At 34.7% G+C, this 21251-nt stretch overlaps 1 protein-coding gene across 2 annotated transcripts in view; it reads right to left on the bottom strand.

Moving 5' to 3' along the window:
- Positions 1 to 1737: 1737 nt before the first annotated feature.
- Positions 1738 to 21251, bottom strand: part of TTC39B (tetratricopeptide repeat domain 39B) — a 69738-nt gene continuing 50224 nt past the window's right edge. For both annotated transcript variants that reach the window (XM_087926600.1, XM_087926601.1), the window contains 12 exons: positions 21016 to 21121; positions 20438 to 20503; positions 19332 to 19440; positions 17659 to 17726; positions 17517 to 17576; positions 16758 to 16919; positions 16033 to 16124; positions 14276 to 14396; positions 10239 to 10350; positions 9079 to 9196; positions 8029 to 8145; positions 1738 to 4560 (listed from right to left, as the gene is read on the bottom strand). In XM_087926600.1, coding sequence (XP_087782726.1) covers positions 4464 to 4560; positions 8029 to 8145; positions 9079 to 9196; positions 10239 to 10350; positions 14276 to 14396; positions 16033 to 16124; positions 16758 to 16919; positions 17517 to 17576; positions 17659 to 17726; positions 19332 to 19440; positions 20438 to 20503; positions 21016 to 21121 — 1228 coding nt within the window. In that variant the 3' untranslated portion in view covers positions 1738 to 4463. The remainder of the gene's footprint in view (positions 4561 to 8028; positions 8146 to 9078; positions 9197 to 10238; positions 10351 to 14275; positions 14397 to 16032; positions 16125 to 16757; positions 16920 to 17516; positions 17577 to 17658; positions 17727 to 19331; positions 19441 to 20437; positions 20504 to 21015; positions 21122 to 21251) is intronic.

The raw sequence follows: 21251 nt of genomic DNA, 5'->3' as shown, positions 1-21251 counted from the left end.
GAAAAGAGGCATAGCTGTTAAACAGAACATATGAAATTATACATTAGGAACATGACAATGTTAGCAGAAAACTAAGAAAAGCCATTTGGCTTTGTTAAGACTGCCACCTGCTGAGGAAAATTAAGCACAGCATTGCTCAAAGTTAATCATAAAGAAACTGAGAAGGAATGTTTTTAATTTAGTAACATTCCTTAGATTATTTCATCATCTGGCCTTGGACGTCCTATCCATTATCAATAAAATGAAGATGATAATGGAATCTTCTGGAAAATGGAATGGAATCTGCCTCAGTTCTATAGTTTCCACTGTGATCACTAGACTGGACTTGAGGCAAGCTTAACACAGCATTGGACTTACCAAGAAGAACCAAAGTCTTTGATAGGAAGGCTGTATCAACTAATAAAACCCTAATTAGTGTTTGTTTAAGAATAAAGGCACTTCTGAATAGGAGCGCACAAATGACTCCAAATTCCAGAAGTAGGTAAAATATTCAGTCAGACATAGTAAAATATTTGGAATAGCAATACAATACTATAATCATAAATTTGGCCACGGCTTTTCAAGTTTGCTAGTGTAAAATGACAAAATGTGTTCTCTAAACATGTCTGGGTATCAAAAATTAGGTAAAATGTCCGCAGAAGAACCAATCACAACTCTGTAAGTCCAGTCTGCAGAAATTAATTTATGGATTAGTTTATAACACAAATGTTATTTTAACTATATTCTCATATATGGTGTATTAATGGCTGGAATAAAATATAATGGATATTAGAGATGAAATCAGATCTTTTATCATCAGGGAGCAACATAGAGAGATTAGAGTCAGCACAGCTGACTCTGGGCTCCATGTATGCCTTGCATTTAAGAACCTTAAGATTTAAGGTTCAGGGAAAACCTTAGAATTTTTCCACAATGAAAAGACTAGAAATGCAAAATGCATTTTAAAACTCTCAATTATTATATGCTAAATGTCAACTGAGAAAGCTTCTGACATGTATGGTATATCATGTACAAGATTATTCAAAAATATTTTATTGACCTACAGAAGATTTATACCAAAATGCTTTGAAACAACATTTCTTTGGAATCTGAAGTGCTGTATGGCTTGTATCATACATGATCCTTAGGCAACTGTTTCCATTGGGCAGCGTTTTATGAAGACAAGATGGTTTACTGACTGTTCAAAGTTATAACATCATGGAAAAAAGTGACTTAGAACTGCTACAACATCACTGCCATGTGATCAACATTCAGATGCTTGGCAACTGACTCATATTTATGACAGTTGCAATATCCTTTGGTCATGTGGTTACCTTTTGCAACCTTTTGACAAGTAAAGTCAATGGGCAGCCAAGTTCACTTAATCATCTTACTAATTTAATAAATGCAGTGATTTGCTTAACTGTGGCAAGAAAAGTTGTAAAATGTGACAAAATTCACTTAACAATTGTTTCACTTAGCAACAGAAATTTTGGGCTGAATTGAGGTTGTAAGTCGAGGTCTGCCTGTAGTAGTTTGGCTGCCTAGAACTACTAGCTGTTTGGTTCAGGTTTTATCCTGTTATTAAGGAGGACAGCCTTAACATGCATCATAAGTTTTAGCAATATTACTGCTTACTGAATATTGTTAAAATGCTATAAACACTGTGAGAAAAAAAAAAACAGTTTGAACATTTCTTGTTTGTTATCAAATGTTCTACTGGCTGTATGTGCAGATATTCATGAGAGAGAAGCAAAGCAATTTGTAAAACCTCTTGTTGAGAATTTTTATTTATTTTTAGTTTCAGTATACCATCACATTCCTAAAAATACTTTGGCAATTTTCTTGCAATTGAATATGCAACCTATTTAGTCATGGAAACGGCTATCTCTGCAGAATTATTTAAATACATGTTTATTTTGTTGCCTATCACAGAAAGGCAGGATAACAAAACTTTGACAACTCACATGAAAGATTATAGCTTCTCTTCAAATTCTACTCAATAACACTACTGTAATTCTTGTGCTATACTGCAATCAACATTAAATCCTGTATATACTTACTAAAACTAACCTCTGCTTAGCCAAAATAGCTTTGTTTCCAAGTAATCGTACATAGTTTACATTTTAGTTTATTCAATTTTTAAAACTAATTTGAGACAGTTTTACAAAATACAGTGCAAACAAGACAAGAAAAATAGCAGTCAATTACATCCACAGTAGTCGAATATTAAAATCAGTTCCACAGCATAAATTGTTATTTTGATGGAAGCTGGACTGTTTTGCTGCAATTAGCAAAATTTCTAAATCTATTTATATTATATTATATTATTTCCTGGCCTCAATAAAAGTGCAAGTCAAATGGGAACTACTGCCACTATAACTTACATGAACAAAATCTTTTTGTAACTTCTTTTATAAAAGCATGTAATGTGTCCCTAATGGTTCTGTCAAAATGTGGAAACAATTAGCTCTACAGATGCAATGCAGAATATGGATATTTAAGCAGCATAACACTAAAAGAATTAGTGTTAACATAGAGATCACAACCATAGAAAAGTTGTAATATTTTAATGCAAAACTATAAGTTGAAATAAAACAGATTTAAGCCTAACTGTATCCCCCTTATGTTTAACATTTAATTCTTTAAATCTAGAAATGACTACATTTTTACAATGTTCTTGTCTAACAGAATGTAATGAGTAACCTAGTGACACTCGCGGAGTTCTGGATGGGAAACTCTGGACAAAGAAACATACACAAGAGTGGCAATTTGTTATGATAAAGAGAATACTTTTGATGTAGATGTATGAGAGGTCCTTAGGCAAGAAATAGTTAAATCTCTTCTTAAATACTTAAAATTTGTAATCAGTTGAAATAATGTATTAACCATGCATTGTGTCACACAGTTTAAAAATATAAAAGCCACATGTGCTCTGATATTTTGGTTTTACTGTTAGTTCTTTTCTTAGCTAGAGGATGTAGGAAAATTATATACAAAGTGTGCTTTTCTTCAAACTGGAAGGTGTTAAAAACTGAGTAAGATGTTGCAGAATTAAGTATAGTAAGAAGTCAATTGCAATGAGCTAATTGGGGAAAAACTGATTCATATAAGAACTCATGCTAGAAAAAAATATATCCTTGTGTTCCTATGCTGCCTGCTTATGAACATGGACTTTGTGCATGTGCCCATCATTTTGACAATTAAAACAACAACTCTAAAAGCCCAGTTTTCCAATTCATTTAGCAGCTGATAAAATAATTTAAATACAGAAAGAGAAAGACAAGGACAAAAACTAATTTCAAACAGCTATAGAATGTATGAAATCAATAAATATCTTTCATAGACAGTTATGGTCATTAAATAGACATTCTTGATTAGTCACATTTTTATTCTTATGGGAAAACACTAAACTGGGACAAATAACATTTATAAGCCTCAAACATGGTCATTTGCTTGCAGGCTTTGTGATACAAAATATCTCAACATAACACATATATATTAATAAGAGATTAAGATGGACAATAAAATATTTAATTACTAGTTACTGCAAAATGTTTTTTAAAAATCTGATCAAGATAATATGCTAAACAAACATTATGGATACCAATTCCATAAATAATATGAAATTGGAATTTGAGAATTTTGCTACCATATATGGAAGAAAATAGAATCAAACCTGCTGACCTCCAGTGTTATTAATGAGGGGCCATAAGAATCTTCAGAACATTAGCTGCATATTTTTATAATGAATTCCCTGTAAGGTTGCTGAATTAAACAGATATAATGGAACAAAAAACTGAAACATTTCTATTATTTGGTTTTTGCTTTACTATAAACCTTTTCACTGAGAAATATTTTCTTCCTATACTTTAAAAATACTCTTAGGTTATCCAAGAGTCTAACCCTTTCCTACCTGTCTTTAGAGATTGAGTCAGGATATTGCACTGAATGCAAGCTAACATTCATGAAATGACTTGAAGCATTATTTTGACTACAGTATGGTAATTTGGTCTTTGGTATGTAAAACTAAGCTTCAAATCCAGATACAGCATCTAGGGCTACCAGCAGCCAATTTTTTAAATCCTATTACATAATAAACGTACTGCAGAAATACAAGCCTTTATGCAATGCTGAAACTATTATCAAATGTACCGTAGAGTTTCATGCATAAACAATATTATTATTTCCATAAAAAAATAAATCGTTTGAATTACTCTTTATTGTACCAGCAATTTTTAATATTCCCTACTGTTTCAAGCATTGATCTTTCTATAAATAAAATAGGTTTCCTCTAAAAGGTTAAGCAGAAATATGGAAGTGAAGAAATAGAAAAAAAACATTCACAATGATTAGGCAGACATTCAATTATCACAAATGATAGAAAATATAAACTACATTTTTTGTTACATCATTTACATGATTTTTGTAGGCTTTCAAACATTAACTTGTACAGACATGTTAGGCATCAACTTCAGAAGGCATCATGGTGTTGGAGCAGGAGTCACTTTCATACTGCTAAGTGCTGCATGGATTCTGAAATGTAATCTGGATTCCATGGAATATTCCTTGTAATTATTTCTACAAAACAACATTCAGTTTACTTGGTCATTTGCCATGGCCCAACTACTCCAATAAAATCACAGAGAGAAATCTGGATGAGATTTTTCCAGTGAAAATATTTTACAGGTAGTCCTCGACTTATGTACACAATTGAGTTCAAAATTTAAGTGAGAAATTTGTTAAGTGAGTTTTGCCCCATTTTATTATTTTTCTTGCCACATTTGTTAAATTAATCACTGCAGCTGTTCTATTAGTAACACAGTTATTAAGTGAACCTGGCTTTCCCATTGACTTTGCTTGTCAGAAAGTCAGAAATGATGATCACAAGACCCTGGGACATTACAACTGTCATAAATATGAACCAGCTGTCAAGCATCCGAATGTAAATCACATGACGATAGGGGTGCTGCACTGGTCCTAAATGTGAAAAGTGGTCATAAGTCATTTTTTCATTGTTGTTATAACTTTGAACAGTCACTAAACTGTTATGAGTCAAGGACTACCTGTATTTTTAAAATTTTAAACATGCTGCTGGCCAGATAATTCTGGGACTTGAAGTCCACCCATCTTAAAGTTGACAAGGTTGTGAAGCACTGTTCTAGACTATGCCCTGTTCTAAACCAGGCATTCTCATTATCCAAATTCTCAATTAGTTCCTGCTCAAATACAGAAATCCCACCTTAATTTTTACTCACAAATGCTGAAGTTTCAATTTTCCTAGTAATCAGATGATCATATTTTAGTTTACAAGATCTACTAGAAGAAACCTTTCAAATTTAATGTCAATTCTCCTATTTTCAATTCAGAGTGTGTTCACTGTTTTCCCCATCGAGCTCCTGCAACAGTTTTTATACTTTTGGCATTTGTGCATCAAATTAAGATTTCTCTCTAACGTGGAAGTAGCTGAATCATATGGAAATTCAGTTTGATCTCTTGCGTTATTTAAGAACAACACGTGTTTTTTTTCAATGAGCAAGTTATCTTGAACCAAACTTGTTCTTTGGATGCAGCAACAGAATATATGTATCTTATCTATGTTAAAGCAAGATGATATATATATTTGTTTTCTTAAGTTTTCACGGGTACTTAGATGTATGGTATTCAGCTTTGTTCGGGTATTTTCCCACGTCATTATAGCTGTGCTTTTAAAGTTGTAGCAACGTTTCGGCAGAATCTCATCTGCCATCATCAATACATTTGATGTATTGTGTTCATCTGTGAGTCAGACTTTCACAGCTGTTTCAGTTTAAAATTTGGGGCTAGCCTACTGCTGTGCCAGAATGGTTTTTTCTTAATCCTGATTGGTTGGGAGTCTTGGTCTGTGTTTATTGGTCTTGGACTTTGCTGTGTTCTGCTTGATTGGTGTTTCTAATATCTTCTGTCTGTTTTGTGGCTTTTTTTTGTGGCTGGCAACATTGTGTTCCTGTATTGGAGGCTTTTAGTGCAGCTTGGCTCCGGGTAAATGGACGGCTATCATTTATTAGGAAGCTAGGTTTCATCTGGGTGCCTTGTTGGGGTGTATTTGAACTGGAAGTATCAGGGGGGATCTGTTTGTGCCCAGGTGTTTGCCTGGCTTGTGGTGTGGAGATTTTTTTGTTTGTGAGTGCAGGCTTTCAGATAATTGACAGTCTGGTGGAATCATCTCTTCTATTCATGCTTTCAGGTCTTTTTTCGATCTCTATGGCTTCTCTGATAATTCTGTGGCTGGGGTTTTCTATAGTGGCTAGGGTTTTGGTGCCATTGAAGTCGATGCTATGACCTGTTGCTTTCATGTGTTGGACTAGTGAGGAAGTGTGTTCCAGCTTTTTTACTGCATTTTTGTGTTCATCCAGGCAGGTACTTACTCTTCTATTGGTCTGTCCAATGTATGAGGCAGGGCATGACGCACAGGGGACTTCATATATGCCTTGGTTTTCCAGGTCAATTTTATCTTTGGGGTTTCTTAGGATGGCTGCTATTTTTCTGTCTGTTTTGAAGGCAGTCTTGATGTGATGCCTGTGTAGTATCTTGCTGATTTTGTCTGCAGTAGCTCTTATGTAGGGCAGGACAGCTGTTCCATAGGTCTGTTCATCTTCTAGGTCTCCATTATTTCTCAGTGTGTTTTTGTGGATCAAGCCGGTGATTTTGCTTTTGTGGAAGCCGTTAGCGGTCAGTTCTTTAGTCAGGATGCATAGTTCAGTCTTTATGTGTGTCTTGTCTGCCAGGCGTTTGATTCTGGCGATTAGTGTTTTGGCCATGGAGTTTATCTGTGCTGGGTGGTGGTGGGATTGGGCGTTGAGGTAGTGGTTGGTGTGTGTTTTCTTCTGGTGTATGGTGTGTCCTAGTGTGCCATCTGTTTTTTTTGTAGATTAGTACATCTAGGAATGGTAGTTGTTTGTTTGTTTCCGTTTCCATGGTGAACTTGATTTTGGGGTGCATGCTGTTTAGGTGTGTTAGGAAATAGTTTAGGTTTTCTTTTCCATGCGGCCAAATCACAAAAGTATCGTCGATGTATCTTAACCATAGTTTGGGTTTGTGGATGGCATTAGCTAGGGCTCTGGATTTGAATTCTTCCATGAACAGGTTTGCAATGACGGGTGACAGTGGTGATTCCATAGGGGCTCCTTCAATTTGCTGTATCTTTGTCCTTTGTATATGAAATATGTGTTGGTTAAGCAGTGTTCTGCTAGTTCCATGAGGTGTTTAGCTGGCTGGTATTTATTTTTGATGAGTTCAAGAGTTTCTTTTATCGGGACTTGAGTGAATAGTGAAACCACGTTGAAACTTACAAGCAGATCTTGTTCCACGTGTAGATCTTTGATCATTTCCAGGAAGTGGTATGAGTTTTGTTCATGTGAAGCTGCTGCTTCAGCATGGGGCTGTAGCTGCTTTGCTAAGTGTTTAGCTAGGTTTTATAGTGGTGCTCCTCTGGAGCTGACTATGGGTCTGAGAGGTATGCCTTCTTTGTGTATTTTTGGGAGGCTGTATAGTTTGGGGCATCTGGAAGATTTTTCTCTTGGGATGATCGTCTGTTGGATCTCTTTGCTCATGTGGCTGGTTATAATTTTCTTCTTGGTTATTTTTTCCAGATATGTGGTTGGGTCTGTGTTTATGGGTTTGTATGTGGAGTCTTGGAGTGTGAATTTTGTTTCGTAGTCTTTTCTATCCATTACTACTGTAGCATTACCTTTATCTGCTGGAAGTAGCATAATCATAATCACAATAAACACAGACCAAGACTCCCAACCAATCAGGATTAAGAAAAAATCATTCTGGCACAGCAGTAGGCTAGCCCCAAATTTAAAACTGAAACGGCTGTGAAAGTCTGACTCACAGACGAACGCTATACAGAAGCCTGATGGCAGATGAGATTCTGCCAAAACGTTGCTACAACTTTAAAAGCACAACTATAATGACGTGGGAAAATACCCGAACAAAGCTGAATACCATATATATATATAGTGTATGTATTATAATTGATTATAGTTGTACAAAAAAATTACTTACTTTGCAGTTTCTATAAATCTTACAGCTTTTTCTCTTTCATTCTGTTCTTTATATAGAAGACCCAACTCGTATGTTGAATATGGAGCTAAGTAAGTATCATACTTTAATTGTTTCTCACTAAAATGCAAATAGACATTGTATCATTAAGGGCAACTAAAAAGGTTGGTTAAAACTCTTTTTCTTTGAATATATCTATAAAAAATTACCAGTTAAAATTAACTACCTCATGTATTCCTTAAACCATGTTTATGTATTTTAGTAGGATAGTTTTAAATTCCAATGGAAGCCAGCCAACCTGGACAGTGGAAAAGAAGGATCTCTGCACCTGCAGAAGTTTCATGATCCATTTGACTGGTGAAGTTTTATCTATGCAGAGAAAACTTTCAACTGCTTGACTGGACAGAAATTTTGTCAGAAAAGAAAGCATATTTGATTGTGGGGAAACTACCCAAAGTTACCGGAAGTTGGGTGGCATAAAAAATGTTAACCAACTAACTAAATACATAAATAAACTCTAAGCAACTTATATGTGTGCTACCCCATAAACCAAAGGTGAAAATTATTATTCAGGCAGGTAGTGGCTAGATGACTTGATCTGATAAATATGGGATGGTATCGTAGACTCACTAAAGTTTTTTTCCCTTTGTGTCAATGCCAGCCTCAGTATTTTATAGACACCAAGCAGCTTTGCATCTAATGATGGATGAAAGTCCATCTCGATGAAAGTCCACTTATAGTTAAATATATACAAGAGGCAGAAGGGTAAGCAAGAATTCCACATATGTGCCTGAACAGTTCCTGTCCCCTTTTCCTATTTTCCAATACAAGCATAAAAACAAGAGAAAATGTCACAGATCCCTTGGCTTTTCTTTTACCGATTTTTAGGGGGAAAAAACAAATGTGGGAGAATAAAGTCAGGCACTAACTTAGGGAATGACACAAAGATGTCTCTTAAATGCTACGTTCTAATGGCTTTAATTGAAGTATTCTAATAAACTTTCTCTGTTGCTGAATATTATTGCATCTTAAAATTCTGTTCCCAATATTTACCTTTGAATAACTTGGCTGAAACAGAGTTCTGCTTGCAAGAGTCTTCCTAAATGCTTCAAACACAGTCCTTTTAGTAGTTGTAGCAAACATACATCATCCATGTAATATTCATTGTGATCTGAAAATGAAACATAAGTGAGTTTAAAATTACAGCTATTATAATGAAGGTTGTGAATACAACCAATTGTCAGATACTGTAATTAACAGTTTTATATCTATTTTTAAATCTAATCTTTAATAACTATTATATACAGCAACAAAATTAATAAAAGTCTTGTTTAGTAATATTTGATTCCAGTATAAAGCGGAATATCTATAAAGAATATCTTAATACTGGATTGCTCCAAAATAAAGCAAATCCTCTATCATTCTCCCACTTCCCTTTCTTAATTCATATTCAATTATTAGTCAAAATGATAACTCCAGATACAGATACAATATTAAATATGTGAAATATCATGAAATTAGGTCTATTAATTGCTATGTTTAAAAAGATGAATTTAATATTTGAAATACTATTTAGCACTTATTTATATAGCCTTGAAATATGTGATAGTTTAGTTGATAAAGGGTCTCCCTGAATTATTATATTATATTATTTGCTACCTGTAATAGGTTAAAGCAAAACGTGTCAACAGTCTTGCTTTGAAAACCATATTTCTGTTCTGCTCAGTTCTCTAACTCTTAATTACTGCATGTTTAGAATTTAAAAATCCACACCAGCCAGGATCAACCAAAATCTACTGTCACAACAAAACCTTGCTTGTTTCATATTTACTGCCAACCCACTTAAGACTATATAACCTTTGAAAGAATGAAAAATATAGCTAACAAGAGGAGTTTTTCCTTAGAATATGGAAAACTGAGCTTATTAATATTTCTAAATAAAATTGTGTGTGCATGTGTAAAAAAATATGGCCCTTGCTTAACATTATCAAGCACAAGCAATGTGTAAAGATAGGATTTATCAATGTGAGTTTCTATGGATTCATCGGTGTATGAAAAGAACAGGCTTCTATTTATTATGGCATCCAATAAATAAAATATATGTTCATTAAATTCAGAGGACTGCAAATGTGTCTTTTCTTCATAGAATATTTAAATATACTCAGTTACATTTGTTCTGTAATTTGTATCTTATAAATCAAAGTAAAACTCACGGGTTTCATTTTTTAAAAGAGTTTCTTCTTTTTCAATAGTTATTAACATATTTTCAGTGAAGTCAGCTCTCTTTCCAAGAACTGAAAACCCACTCCAGACATACATCATTTCCTGAGAAAAAGAAGTCATTAAATGAAAAGTACTTATTTACAATAAGTTATCTATTTACTTCTGAATAAAGATAGATGTTTAGTATTTAGCATTAACATTTCTTTCAGTGTAAATTAATAGAACTTTAAAATGCAACGAATGTATTCTGTGAATCTAGCTAAAAAGCAATTAATATAAAGGAAGCAGATATTAAAATGATACACCATGAAAAATTGCAAATTAAAAATTAATATTTTTTCAGTAAAAGTGCCAGATTTTAATTTTTGTATTTGCCTTCTTGAACCATTCAAAATGTAAGTATACAAATACTCATATAACTTACTTGCAGCAGCATGAATCCATATTTATTATTTTAAAAAATGGTTTTCAAGATGGCTGCGCACATGGATGCTGCAGCTGCCCACTCCTTCTTTCAGTGTATGATGTGTATGATTCTGTGTGTGTTTTGGATCCTTTCCTTGATTGAATCCTGTGGGGCAAGGGGCATCTATAGTCGGCAAGCTTTGCTACAAATTGGACTGAAATGTGAAAAGGCTATTATGGATGATTTTATACATTTTCATAGCACACCGAAGGAGGCAGCTAGGATCCTAGAGGAGGAAGGAGGAAGAGGTGGAGAAAGAGGAACAGGAAGAGAGGATGCCATGCTGGGGTTTTCTTTAGACTGAGTAAGTTTCCACACAAGCCTTCAATTCCAAGTATATTTCTTACCAATGCAAGATCTCTGACTAACAAAATGGATGAATTAAGGCTACAGATTGCAAAAACTAATTCATCAAGAACTACTGTGTTTTGCTTATCACAGAAACTTGGCTTCATTCACACATTCCAGATGCAACTGTTGAGCTGGAAGGCTACATAGTAGAGATTCTGACAAGAGTAAAGGGAGAAGTTCAAGCCTTTATGTGAACAAAAGCTGGTGTATCAATACAAAGACAGTAGACAGCCATTGCTCCATGGATCTGGAGTATATGACTCTTAAATGTAGACCCATATATCTTCCATGGGAATTCAGCGTGGTTTTGGTTACTGCAGTCTATATCCCACCTGATGCCAATACTACCATAGCTTTGGGGTTCTTGTATAACATTGTTAGTAATCAGCAGAATAAATATCCTGATGCTGTGTATATCATAGTGGGGGACTGTAATCAAGCTGATTTAAAAACTGTGTTCCCTAAATTCTATCAGCATGTTAAGTGTGCCACTAGAGGAGCAAACATATTGGACAAAGTATATACCAACATCAAACATGGCTATAAGGTTACACAATTACCACATTTGGGACAATCAGACCATATGTCATTGCTTTTAGCACCAGTATACATCCGGGCTTTGACTATAATAAAGACAGTGAAATCTTGGCCAGAAGATGCTTCCCAACAACTTCAGGATTGTTTTGAGAACACAAATTGGGACATCTTTTACCATCCTGACCTAGAGGAGCACACTGCAACTGTTCTGTGCTATATCAAACACTGCACAGATACTATCACTGTGGATAAATGTATTAGGATCTATCCCAATCAGAAATCCTGGATGACCAAGGAAATCCAGTGCCTCTTGCATGACAGGACCAAGTCCTTTAGGTCCAGTGATGGGGCAAGATATAGTGTTGCCAGAGCTAATTTGGAAGAAAGGTATTCAGAAGGCCAAGACTGATTATAAGAGGAAGATTGAGGATAATTTTTATAGCAATAACATGAGGCAGGTGTGGCGAGTGATTCAGCAAATTACCAACCACCAACCGACCAATGTCATCCCTGCTGAGGGGGATGCTTCATTGGCAGAGGAACTGAATCATTTCTTTGCTCGCTTTGAAGACAGATAAAATACAACCACCAGCAAATTGTAGCCCCCACCTCATTGTGGAGGAACAGGAGGTGAGAAGCATTCTGAGGGCTGTGGATCCTAGAAAGGCTGCCGGTTCTGACAGTATCTCTGGCCAAGTGCTTAAAAACTGTGCTGATCAGTTGGCTGGAGTCTTTACCAGGATCTTCAATCGGTCTTTATCCCAATCCATTATTCCAACTTGCTTGAAGGCTTCCACCATTGTTCGGCTGCCAAAGAAGTTCCCTATCAATAACCTCAACTATTACAGACCAGTGGTACTCAGTCCTATCATCATGAAGTGCTTTGAGAAATTGGTCTGCCGGCACATCATTTCTGGTCTTCCGCATACATTTGATAAACACCAGTTTGCATATAGAAGAAATAGATCTACAGAGGACGCTATAGCCATCACTCTTCACACTGCTCTGACTCATCTAGAACAGCAGGGGTGCTATGTGAGGATGCTTTTTGTAGATTTTAGTTCTGCATTCAACACAATTCTTCCACATAGTCTAGTGTCTAAATTTCTGGACCTTGGACTTTCTTATTCAATTTGCCTTTGGATTATGGATTTCCTGTCTGGCCGCTCACAGAGGGTCAGATTAGGTAATCATACCTCTTCAGCCCTTATTCTTAACACTGGTATACCACAGAGTTGCGTGTTGAGTCCCTTACTCTATATTCTTTATGTGCATGACTGCTTTCCCACTCACGCTAATAATACTATTACTAAATTTGCAGATGATACAACAGTGGTGGGACTCATCTCCAGGGACGATGAGTCTGCCTACCGAGATGAGGTGGACCGGTTGCTTTCGTGGTGTGGAGACAATAACTTGGTCCTCAACACCAATAAGACCAAGGAGCTTATAGTGGACTATAGAAGGAACAGATCAGACATCCAACCCTTGCTTATCAATGGAGACCGAGTGGAGCAAGTGGCCAGTTTTAAGTTTCTGGGTGTTACCATAAAAGAGGACCTGACCTGGGGTGCTCACATTGCAGCCATGGTCAAAAGGGCCCAGCAGAGATTATACTACCTGAGACTTCTCAGAAACCAACAACTGAATGAAAAACTGTTGGTGACCTTCTACCGCTGAACCATAGAGAGTATCTTAACTTACTGTACCTCTGTATGGTTTGCCAATTGCACAGTGGCAGATAGGAAAGCACTCCAGAGGGTTAACGTCATTGCACAGAAGATCATTGGTTGCCTTCTTCGCTCTTTGGAAGAGCTTTATAGCTCCCGCTGCCTTAAGAAAGTTCAAAACATTCTCAAAGATCCATATCATCCTGGGAACCCTTTTTTTTTAACTACCATCTGGCAGACCGTACAGAATAATAAAATCAAGGACAAATAGGCTGAAAAACAGGTTGTATCCCAGGGCAGTAGCTCTGTTGAATTCTACTGTATAGTGCAGTGTTGGTGTGTTGTCTGGGTTTTCAATTCAATGTGTGGAGTGTGAAGGATGTGTGTTCGTGTTTATTTTCATGGTCATGATGTGCAATGAAGATGGTGTTTGATTTCATTGCACAAGGTGCAATGACAATAAAGTAAACTTAACTAAAATTAAATACTAAATGATATTTTGTAAATAGGATCACATTGATTATAATTGTAGCAGCCTGTAAATTATAGATGCTTCCTTTAATATTTATTATGTAACCTGGCTCAAAATGAAGACTGAAATTGGATAGATCCTGTATCCATGTACCTCCAAAGTTTAGGAAATGATCTTGGCAGACATATTACATTATTAACTAGAATATATATTCTGCACAATTTGCTAATAATTTATGTTCAACAACTAGCCTCTCAAGAGTTGAAAATATTATAACTCACATGGCAAGCTACAGTACATTGATATATAAGTTCCAGTAAGATCACACATTTCTAAGTTTATCTTAGCAATATTTAGGAAATGTCAATAGATAGGTTTCTCGTGTGCTTTATCCAAGAAATAAATTAGGGTTTCCATGATAAAGCCAAATAGGAATCTAATTTTCCTTGGTTATGTACAAGAATACATACACACAAACACATATTTACTCTGTCACTCAAAAGATGATTGAAGTAAGTCTGCTGTAAATACCAGAGCAGGCACTATTAGTTTCACAGGAGGAGAGGTCCCATAGCGTCGTGCTTTTCTCACAGCAAACTTTTCAGTTGGGATAGATTTTCCTGCAATTCTTTGTTTTAGGCCTTCTACTTGCCTATAAGAGGGAAAAAAGTAGTTTCTTTAGACATTGAAAGCTCACATTGTTGACTTTTGCTTTACTGATGTTCTTTCAGAATCCCCCAACCTATAACAAGTTCTACTGTATAATAAAGCCTAGAGAGGTATTTTAGTTTTAATGTATAATATTTATTACTTGCAGTGTATTTTTAGAAATAAAAATGTAAGAGAATCATAGAAAGCTGTAGCAAATTAAAATTATGAAAATACATTAAACACCACAACATAGATCAAATGAAACTTTGGATGAACGGATGAGTTTTTAAAAGGTACAGAAAAATGTAAAGTAGAGTTTCTCAACCTTGGTAACTTAAGACATGAGGAGTTCAACTCCCAGAATTCCCCAGCCAGCATGTTCTAAGGGAATTCTGAGAGTTGGGAAATTCTGGGAGTTGAAGACCATACATCTTCAAGTTGCCAAGGTTGCTCTAAAGAATCAGTGCCAACACTAGCAGAATCCCATAATCATGGTATCACCAGGTATGAGGATCTCATTATAGAACATATAGCTATCTATACAGGTGCAGAAAATGAAAATGAGTGCTAAACACTAAAGGGAATTTCATCTCAAAAACCTGCAAAAAACAGTGAAGAGACAGAAGACCAAGAACAAAAGAAAATATCTCTGGAAAGGAAAAAAGATCAAAACAATCAATCTAATCTGATATTTAGGTGAAGGCTTTCCAGCAGTGAGTTGAAATCGTTTATGTAGATCCTAGTAATAAAAGGTTTGTGAACAACATTTAACTTATTGCCTTGAAGATAGAAAGCTTTTCAAGCATGTTTGATGAAATGCTTCCACAGTAGTATATCTAAAAATTTATTTGCAAAGTTACAATGTAAAAAAGGTTAAATCCTTTTTTAGGTTCTCTTTCCGTATATTTGGAAAAGAAAACAATAACAAGATTGTTATGAAAGCATTCCAACTAATAAACCATATACAAAGAAAGAACAGAGGTTTCTAAGTTGTCTCCTGTTTATATTTTTCAAATGCAGCAAATCTTATTGAATTACCTTCAACTGGATCGACAGTACAATTTGTAAGGGCCAATGTATGGAATTTATTTAATGGAATGACCCAAAAAAAAATCATGCAAGGAAGTCCAAGTATTTTACTCTAATGAAGCTAATTTCCCAAATCTTAAAAGTTAAGTCAGGAACTTACAAGCAGAATGGAGCAAATCTTAATTTTAGTAACGAAGTGCAGTCTTAGGTGCAATATGGATTCACCAAAAATGTCTCATGCCAGATCAGATTTCTCACTTTGGATGTGAAAACTAGTAATTAATTATCTCTAAATAATCAGGTTAAGGTACTAGTTGGAAGAGGAGTGGCTGAAACATTTTTTAACTAAGGGTAGGACATATTTATGTCTAGAATTTATTTTATATGCCATCATCCACTTTAGAATACAAATTCAAGTGGCAGAAGAACTCTATAGCAAACCCCTAGGAAAGGATTCTCCTGCCCAACCATAAAGTTATAAATGGAAGCAGTCTTTCTCAGATCAGCAGGTTTGAGGCAATGATAGCAGGCAAAAAACATGAAATTTTCAGATAAGTAGCTTAAAAGATGAAGCTTTAAATAAATTCTTTTCTTTTGAAAAGTATTACCGAAACAAAGCTACAATATCTTCTCCTGTTGTTTTCACATCAGCATCAGGAAGCATACACAAAATAGCAGCTTTCTGGAACACATATATTGCCTAGGCAAAATAGAATAAAAATATTCAATATATAGTTTCTTACAACATATCTGATCACAGTAATGTACTTTACACACTGTGTGATCACAGAGGTATTAAGCTGAATTATTGTTCCATTACCATTAAAGTTTTGCCTTACACAAAGCACAGGTGTCTTGGTGAGCAAAAGGGTAGATAGATGACACAGATTCATGACACCACTAGTCTCTAATTATGTACTTGTGTCAGACATCATGTATACATAATTGTGTTATTTGCCCGATGACATAAGTAATGAATGTTTTGACATAATTGTGACTTCTTAGAAATGCCCATGTTTAAGATTACTTTTTTGGCAATATGAATGAGGTCATAGGAAAAGCAAAGAGCCATCTTACTGAAAAATGATAATAAATGTGGAATGTGTTCCATAATAGTCTAGCAAAGCATTTTTTTCTCAGTAGTTGTTACTATAATTTCTACTTTGCCAATTTCTCAGTTGCTAAAAATCAGTTACAATTAACTTTTTCCTTTAAGTCAATGTTGAGGTGAATGGCATTTGAGTATTTAACCCAGGGAGGCTTGTATGATGGCATACTGTATAAGCATGAAGTGTTTTCACCACTTCACAACAGTACTGGGTTACCCATTTACCTTTGACCACCTGCTTTCTTTGCAAAGCAGATCTGCATACCGATATGCTTGAAGCCAGTTCTGCTGGAAGGAGTAACACCACATCAGTTCCCAGTAGCAGAGATGATGGATCTGTTTCCATTCTTGCTGAGCTGCAATGCAGTCCTGGAATGTTACCTCAGCCTGGAATTTAAAGGAAGAGAAAAATCAAACCATAGGAAAGAAGACTTCTCATTCAAATTATGGCCTTTTATTTTCATTTGATATAAAAGATAGATATAAAGAATATAATGAACTTTATGGTTCAATATTTTGAAATATTCAACCAAACAACTGCAATTTGGTGTTATGTGTGGAAGGTGGGATAAATAAGCCTATATAAAAGTTTTAAAATGGCTTTACAATAATAGTCAGATTTAGCAAAGAAAGAATTGATATATTTGATTCTTGCCTAGATTAAACTTTTATGAGGGTTTGCTATATCACATGAAAAACTGAAAATATGAGGACTTGCTTCTTCGGAAAGTAAACCTTTTACTGCTATTGATATTCCCTAACTTGGTGGAGTAACAGCTGTTTGGGTTTTGTTTTTTGTTTTGGCTCTTTCCACTCTCAAATGTCATTACTGAAGTTGATCATTATGAGCATTTACCAAACAGTATTTTTCTTTTTCTCCTCCATTTTTCCCTTCTTTGATTTTTTTAAGCTTGTGAGCAAAATTTTGTTATAACTAATGCAGAATTTCAGTTTTTATTTTAAAAGGGGGCAATCTGTTGTTACCTTTTCAAAATTTCCTTTCAATATGTTGATTCTGGCATCGTAAAACAGAATGAGGGCACCCTTGAAAAAGATTGCAACTTTGTTAGTATGGTAGAAGTGTTAACCACAGTTAAAAATACTTAACAATGTGAATTCATAAAACCTTTGGGAACTTCTGAAGATAAGGTTGAAGGAGAGTCTCTGCTTCAAGGAGATTGGCTTCCCCTGTTCCTGTAGAAATAACAACATCCTCCCTCAGTATTGATAATGATATCATACATTGATTCATACAAGCTAATTAATATATAGTATTATTAGAAAACAAGATTAAAAGAAAACCTATTTTAATGAAATGTAATAAAAGTTGTCATAGTACAGGTAGTTCTCAACTTGTAACAGTTCTTTTAGTGACCATTCAAAGTTACTTCAGCACTGAAAAAAGTGACTTATGACCATTTTTCATACTTATGATTGTTGCAGCATCCCCATGGTCACATGATCAAACTTTGGATGCTTGGCAATTAGCATGTATTTATGACCATTGCAGTGTCTTGGGGTCATGCAATCAGATTTTGTGACTTTCTGACAAGCAAAGACAATGGGGAAGCCAGATTCACTTAACAACCATAACCAACTAACTGTTACTAACATAAGAACTGCAATGATTCACTTAACAATGGTGTCAGAAAAGGTCGTAAAATGGGGCAAACTCACTTAACCAATGTCCCACTTAGTAACAGAAATTTTGAGCTCAATTGTCGTTGTGAGTCGAGGACAACTTGTATAGTAAAAGATTACAGTACAAGAAGACATTCATAGTGAAGCAGAACACTGAAAGATACTATCAGACATTAGGTTTTTTAAAGAAAAGAAAACAACCTCCAGATTTAATGCTTAAATATGATTTTTTTTTCTCTTGCTTTTTTAATGAAATGAAGTATCAGGAGGATAGTTAAAATGAAAGATGAAGTAGGAATAAAGCCAAAAGGAAATGAAAATCTCTCACTCTCTCAAAGCACAAGTATTATTTTTCTATCCAGAATCAACATTTATGTAGAAAAATGATCAGTTAGAAAAACTGTAATATCAGTAATATAGTTAATAAATGACCAATTTAACTAAATCTAAAATAAATAACATCAAGATTATAAGAATTATATGCAATAAAATGTTTAAAAGAAATTTGAGTTCAGATCTATAATTATCTTTATAGAGGGCTTTTTTTTTAAGAATTAGAATTCTTTTATTGGCCAAGTTTGATTGGACACACAAGAAATTTGTCTTGGTGCAAATGCTCTCAGTATACATAAAAGAAAAGATACATTCGTCAAGAGTCAAGAATCATAAGGTACAACACTTAATAATAGTCACAGGGTACAACAATTTTATTAATTTCAAAAGAACTTGTTTTTAATGTAAGATTCCTTCCCTGATGAGATCTAGGTAATTTATAAAAGAATGATCGAACTCCTTTAAAATTAAGTTTTAGCTTTTAGCCTATTCTTTATCAAAATAACTTCAGTAGTAAGGGAGTTTTAATCATTATTTAGGTATCCAATTCTATAAAAATCTTATCTCCCATTCTGTGTATTAATGGAACTGCTTTATCTTCAAAAAGTGTGTGAATGAAGAAAGATCAGAAACCAAAAACATTCTAATTTTTCCAAACATCTGAAGTTAAATATGAATTAATTTGATACATGAGATGTTCATTTCTTAATACTACCATAGGAAGGTTCAGGGCTAATTTAATTTGCATTCTCTGAATGTTATTTGAATTCCTAATAATTTCTGATACACTAAATTATTTTTCACCTGGATACTCATAAGTCTTACCAAGGATTAATGAAACAAAGGTGTGATATAGCAACAAGGTAAAAGTACACAGTATTGCTCGTAAACTGGAACCAGAAGCTCCTTCCCGTAACTGATGAAGTCCAATTTCCTGTCAACAGCCACAAAATTGTACAATATAAGTCACAATAATCTATCATTTTTATGAATGCTATTTCAAGAAAACACAAAAAAGGAACTTGTATGAACACAGTAGCAAGGTAGAATTACAACTATGTCAGTATCATTTGCAAGTGAAGTGATGTATGTCTTATAGATCATTCAATGTACTGAATATTATTTGATCCATGACCCTGTTTTATTTAGGTTGTGGATCATGTAGATTTCTACTCATGCTGAAGCATAAAGGCCCCCCTCAAGCCTTCTCATTCCCAGGAGAGAGGTAGGGTCAGTGTGGAAACACCATTGTTTTCTCTCCACTTTCAGGCACAGGGCTAAGACTATGACAATTCATCATGGCCGACTTGCCATAGCCAACTCACCATGACAAACTCGCTACACCCAACTTATCACTAATATCAAAGAAATGATGGAATAGTACCATTTAAGGATGCAAAAGGAGGGACAGAATGAAATGTGAATGACAAACATTAAAATATATTTTTATTTTATTTTGAATAACTAAACTGAATTGTTAAATTATCCTGCAGCGAATTGTCCCGCAGCAAGTGGCAAGTTGTCCCACAGCAAGTTGGCAGTGGTGAGTTGACTATGGCAAGTTATCCCATTCTGACAACGCTATAGACAGGAAACAGAGAGAAAATATATACATTGTTCACTGGAGAAAGGAGAGACAGTAAATGAAGAAACCAATCAAGGGGTAAGTTCTGTTAATAGAACAATTTTGATAGCAGTAGGTGACAGCAATTATATTCCATTATTTGTAAAATCTGCTTTATTAAAAGTAATAGTAATAAAATTATTGAAGATTTTAAAACTAAAGATATAAATACTTTGTGTCACCTACATCTCATATCCCTATAATCAGATCTGAAGATGATCCAGATGCACCAATTATTTATTCCTGTCCTGACAAGCAGAGCTCATCAGCTGTTTTAAAAATTCATAATAGAAATTAAATGTAATACCCTATTGCCTGAAAACCCAATAAATTCAAGAAGTCGGAGAATTCTTCCTGGTAAAAGGGACAGCATCTGCAAAAAAGGAAAAAAAACAAAGATTCCATCTGTTTTTAATGCAGCAGGAAAAACAAATATTTAAAAGTTATAGCATAATAGCTTTAAAAATGTTCAGCACAACTTTCAGACAACATTAATAAAGTCCAAATGACTTGATGTTATGTGTTTTTACATTCAGCAGCATTTCTTTTTTAAATTATACGTGAGGAATTGTATAGTTTAATGATTTTATATTTTATATTTTGTTTTAAACTTGTTTTCTCCCCAGAATCATGGTGAGAGGAACAACCATATAAAACTAAAATAATTGAATAGAATTTAAAAAAAAAAAAAACCTTTCAGGGAGTTCTGTATTCCAATACAACAATAAAACCACGAATGATAAAATGCATATGTACAGTTATTTTAAAAAATTGTACAGGGTGTAATGAAAGCACAATAATGTTTGAAAGGTACAATATAATGCAACTGTTTTAAATAGCTCATGCATCAAAAGTTTGATTACACATTGGAAGGAAAGCTCATACCAGATTGAAAGCTCCTATTCCTAGTTGTACACCCCCTTCAAACTGGTGGAATATTTCATTCCTGATTTTGCTGCTTTGGGTCATCTGTAGAACCTGAAGGCATTCCCTTTTGATTAACAAAACAAATCATGCTAAATTAGATAACAGCAATGATAATATGAACTGTTATTATTTCAGAGTTTACCATGCTATACGCTACGGGTGTCATTTGATTGGGCTGCATTGGGTGAAGACGA

This window comes from Pseudonaja textilis, chromosome 2 (assembly GCF_049901715.1).
Source record: "Pseudonaja textilis isolate UNSWEBS1 chromosome 2, rPseTex1.2, whole genome shotgun sequence".
Classification (NCBI taxonomy): Eukaryota; Metazoa; Chordata; class Lepidosauria; order Squamata; family Elapidae; genus Pseudonaja; species Pseudonaja textilis.
This window is presented reverse-complemented; position numbering and strand designations above follow the sequence as displayed.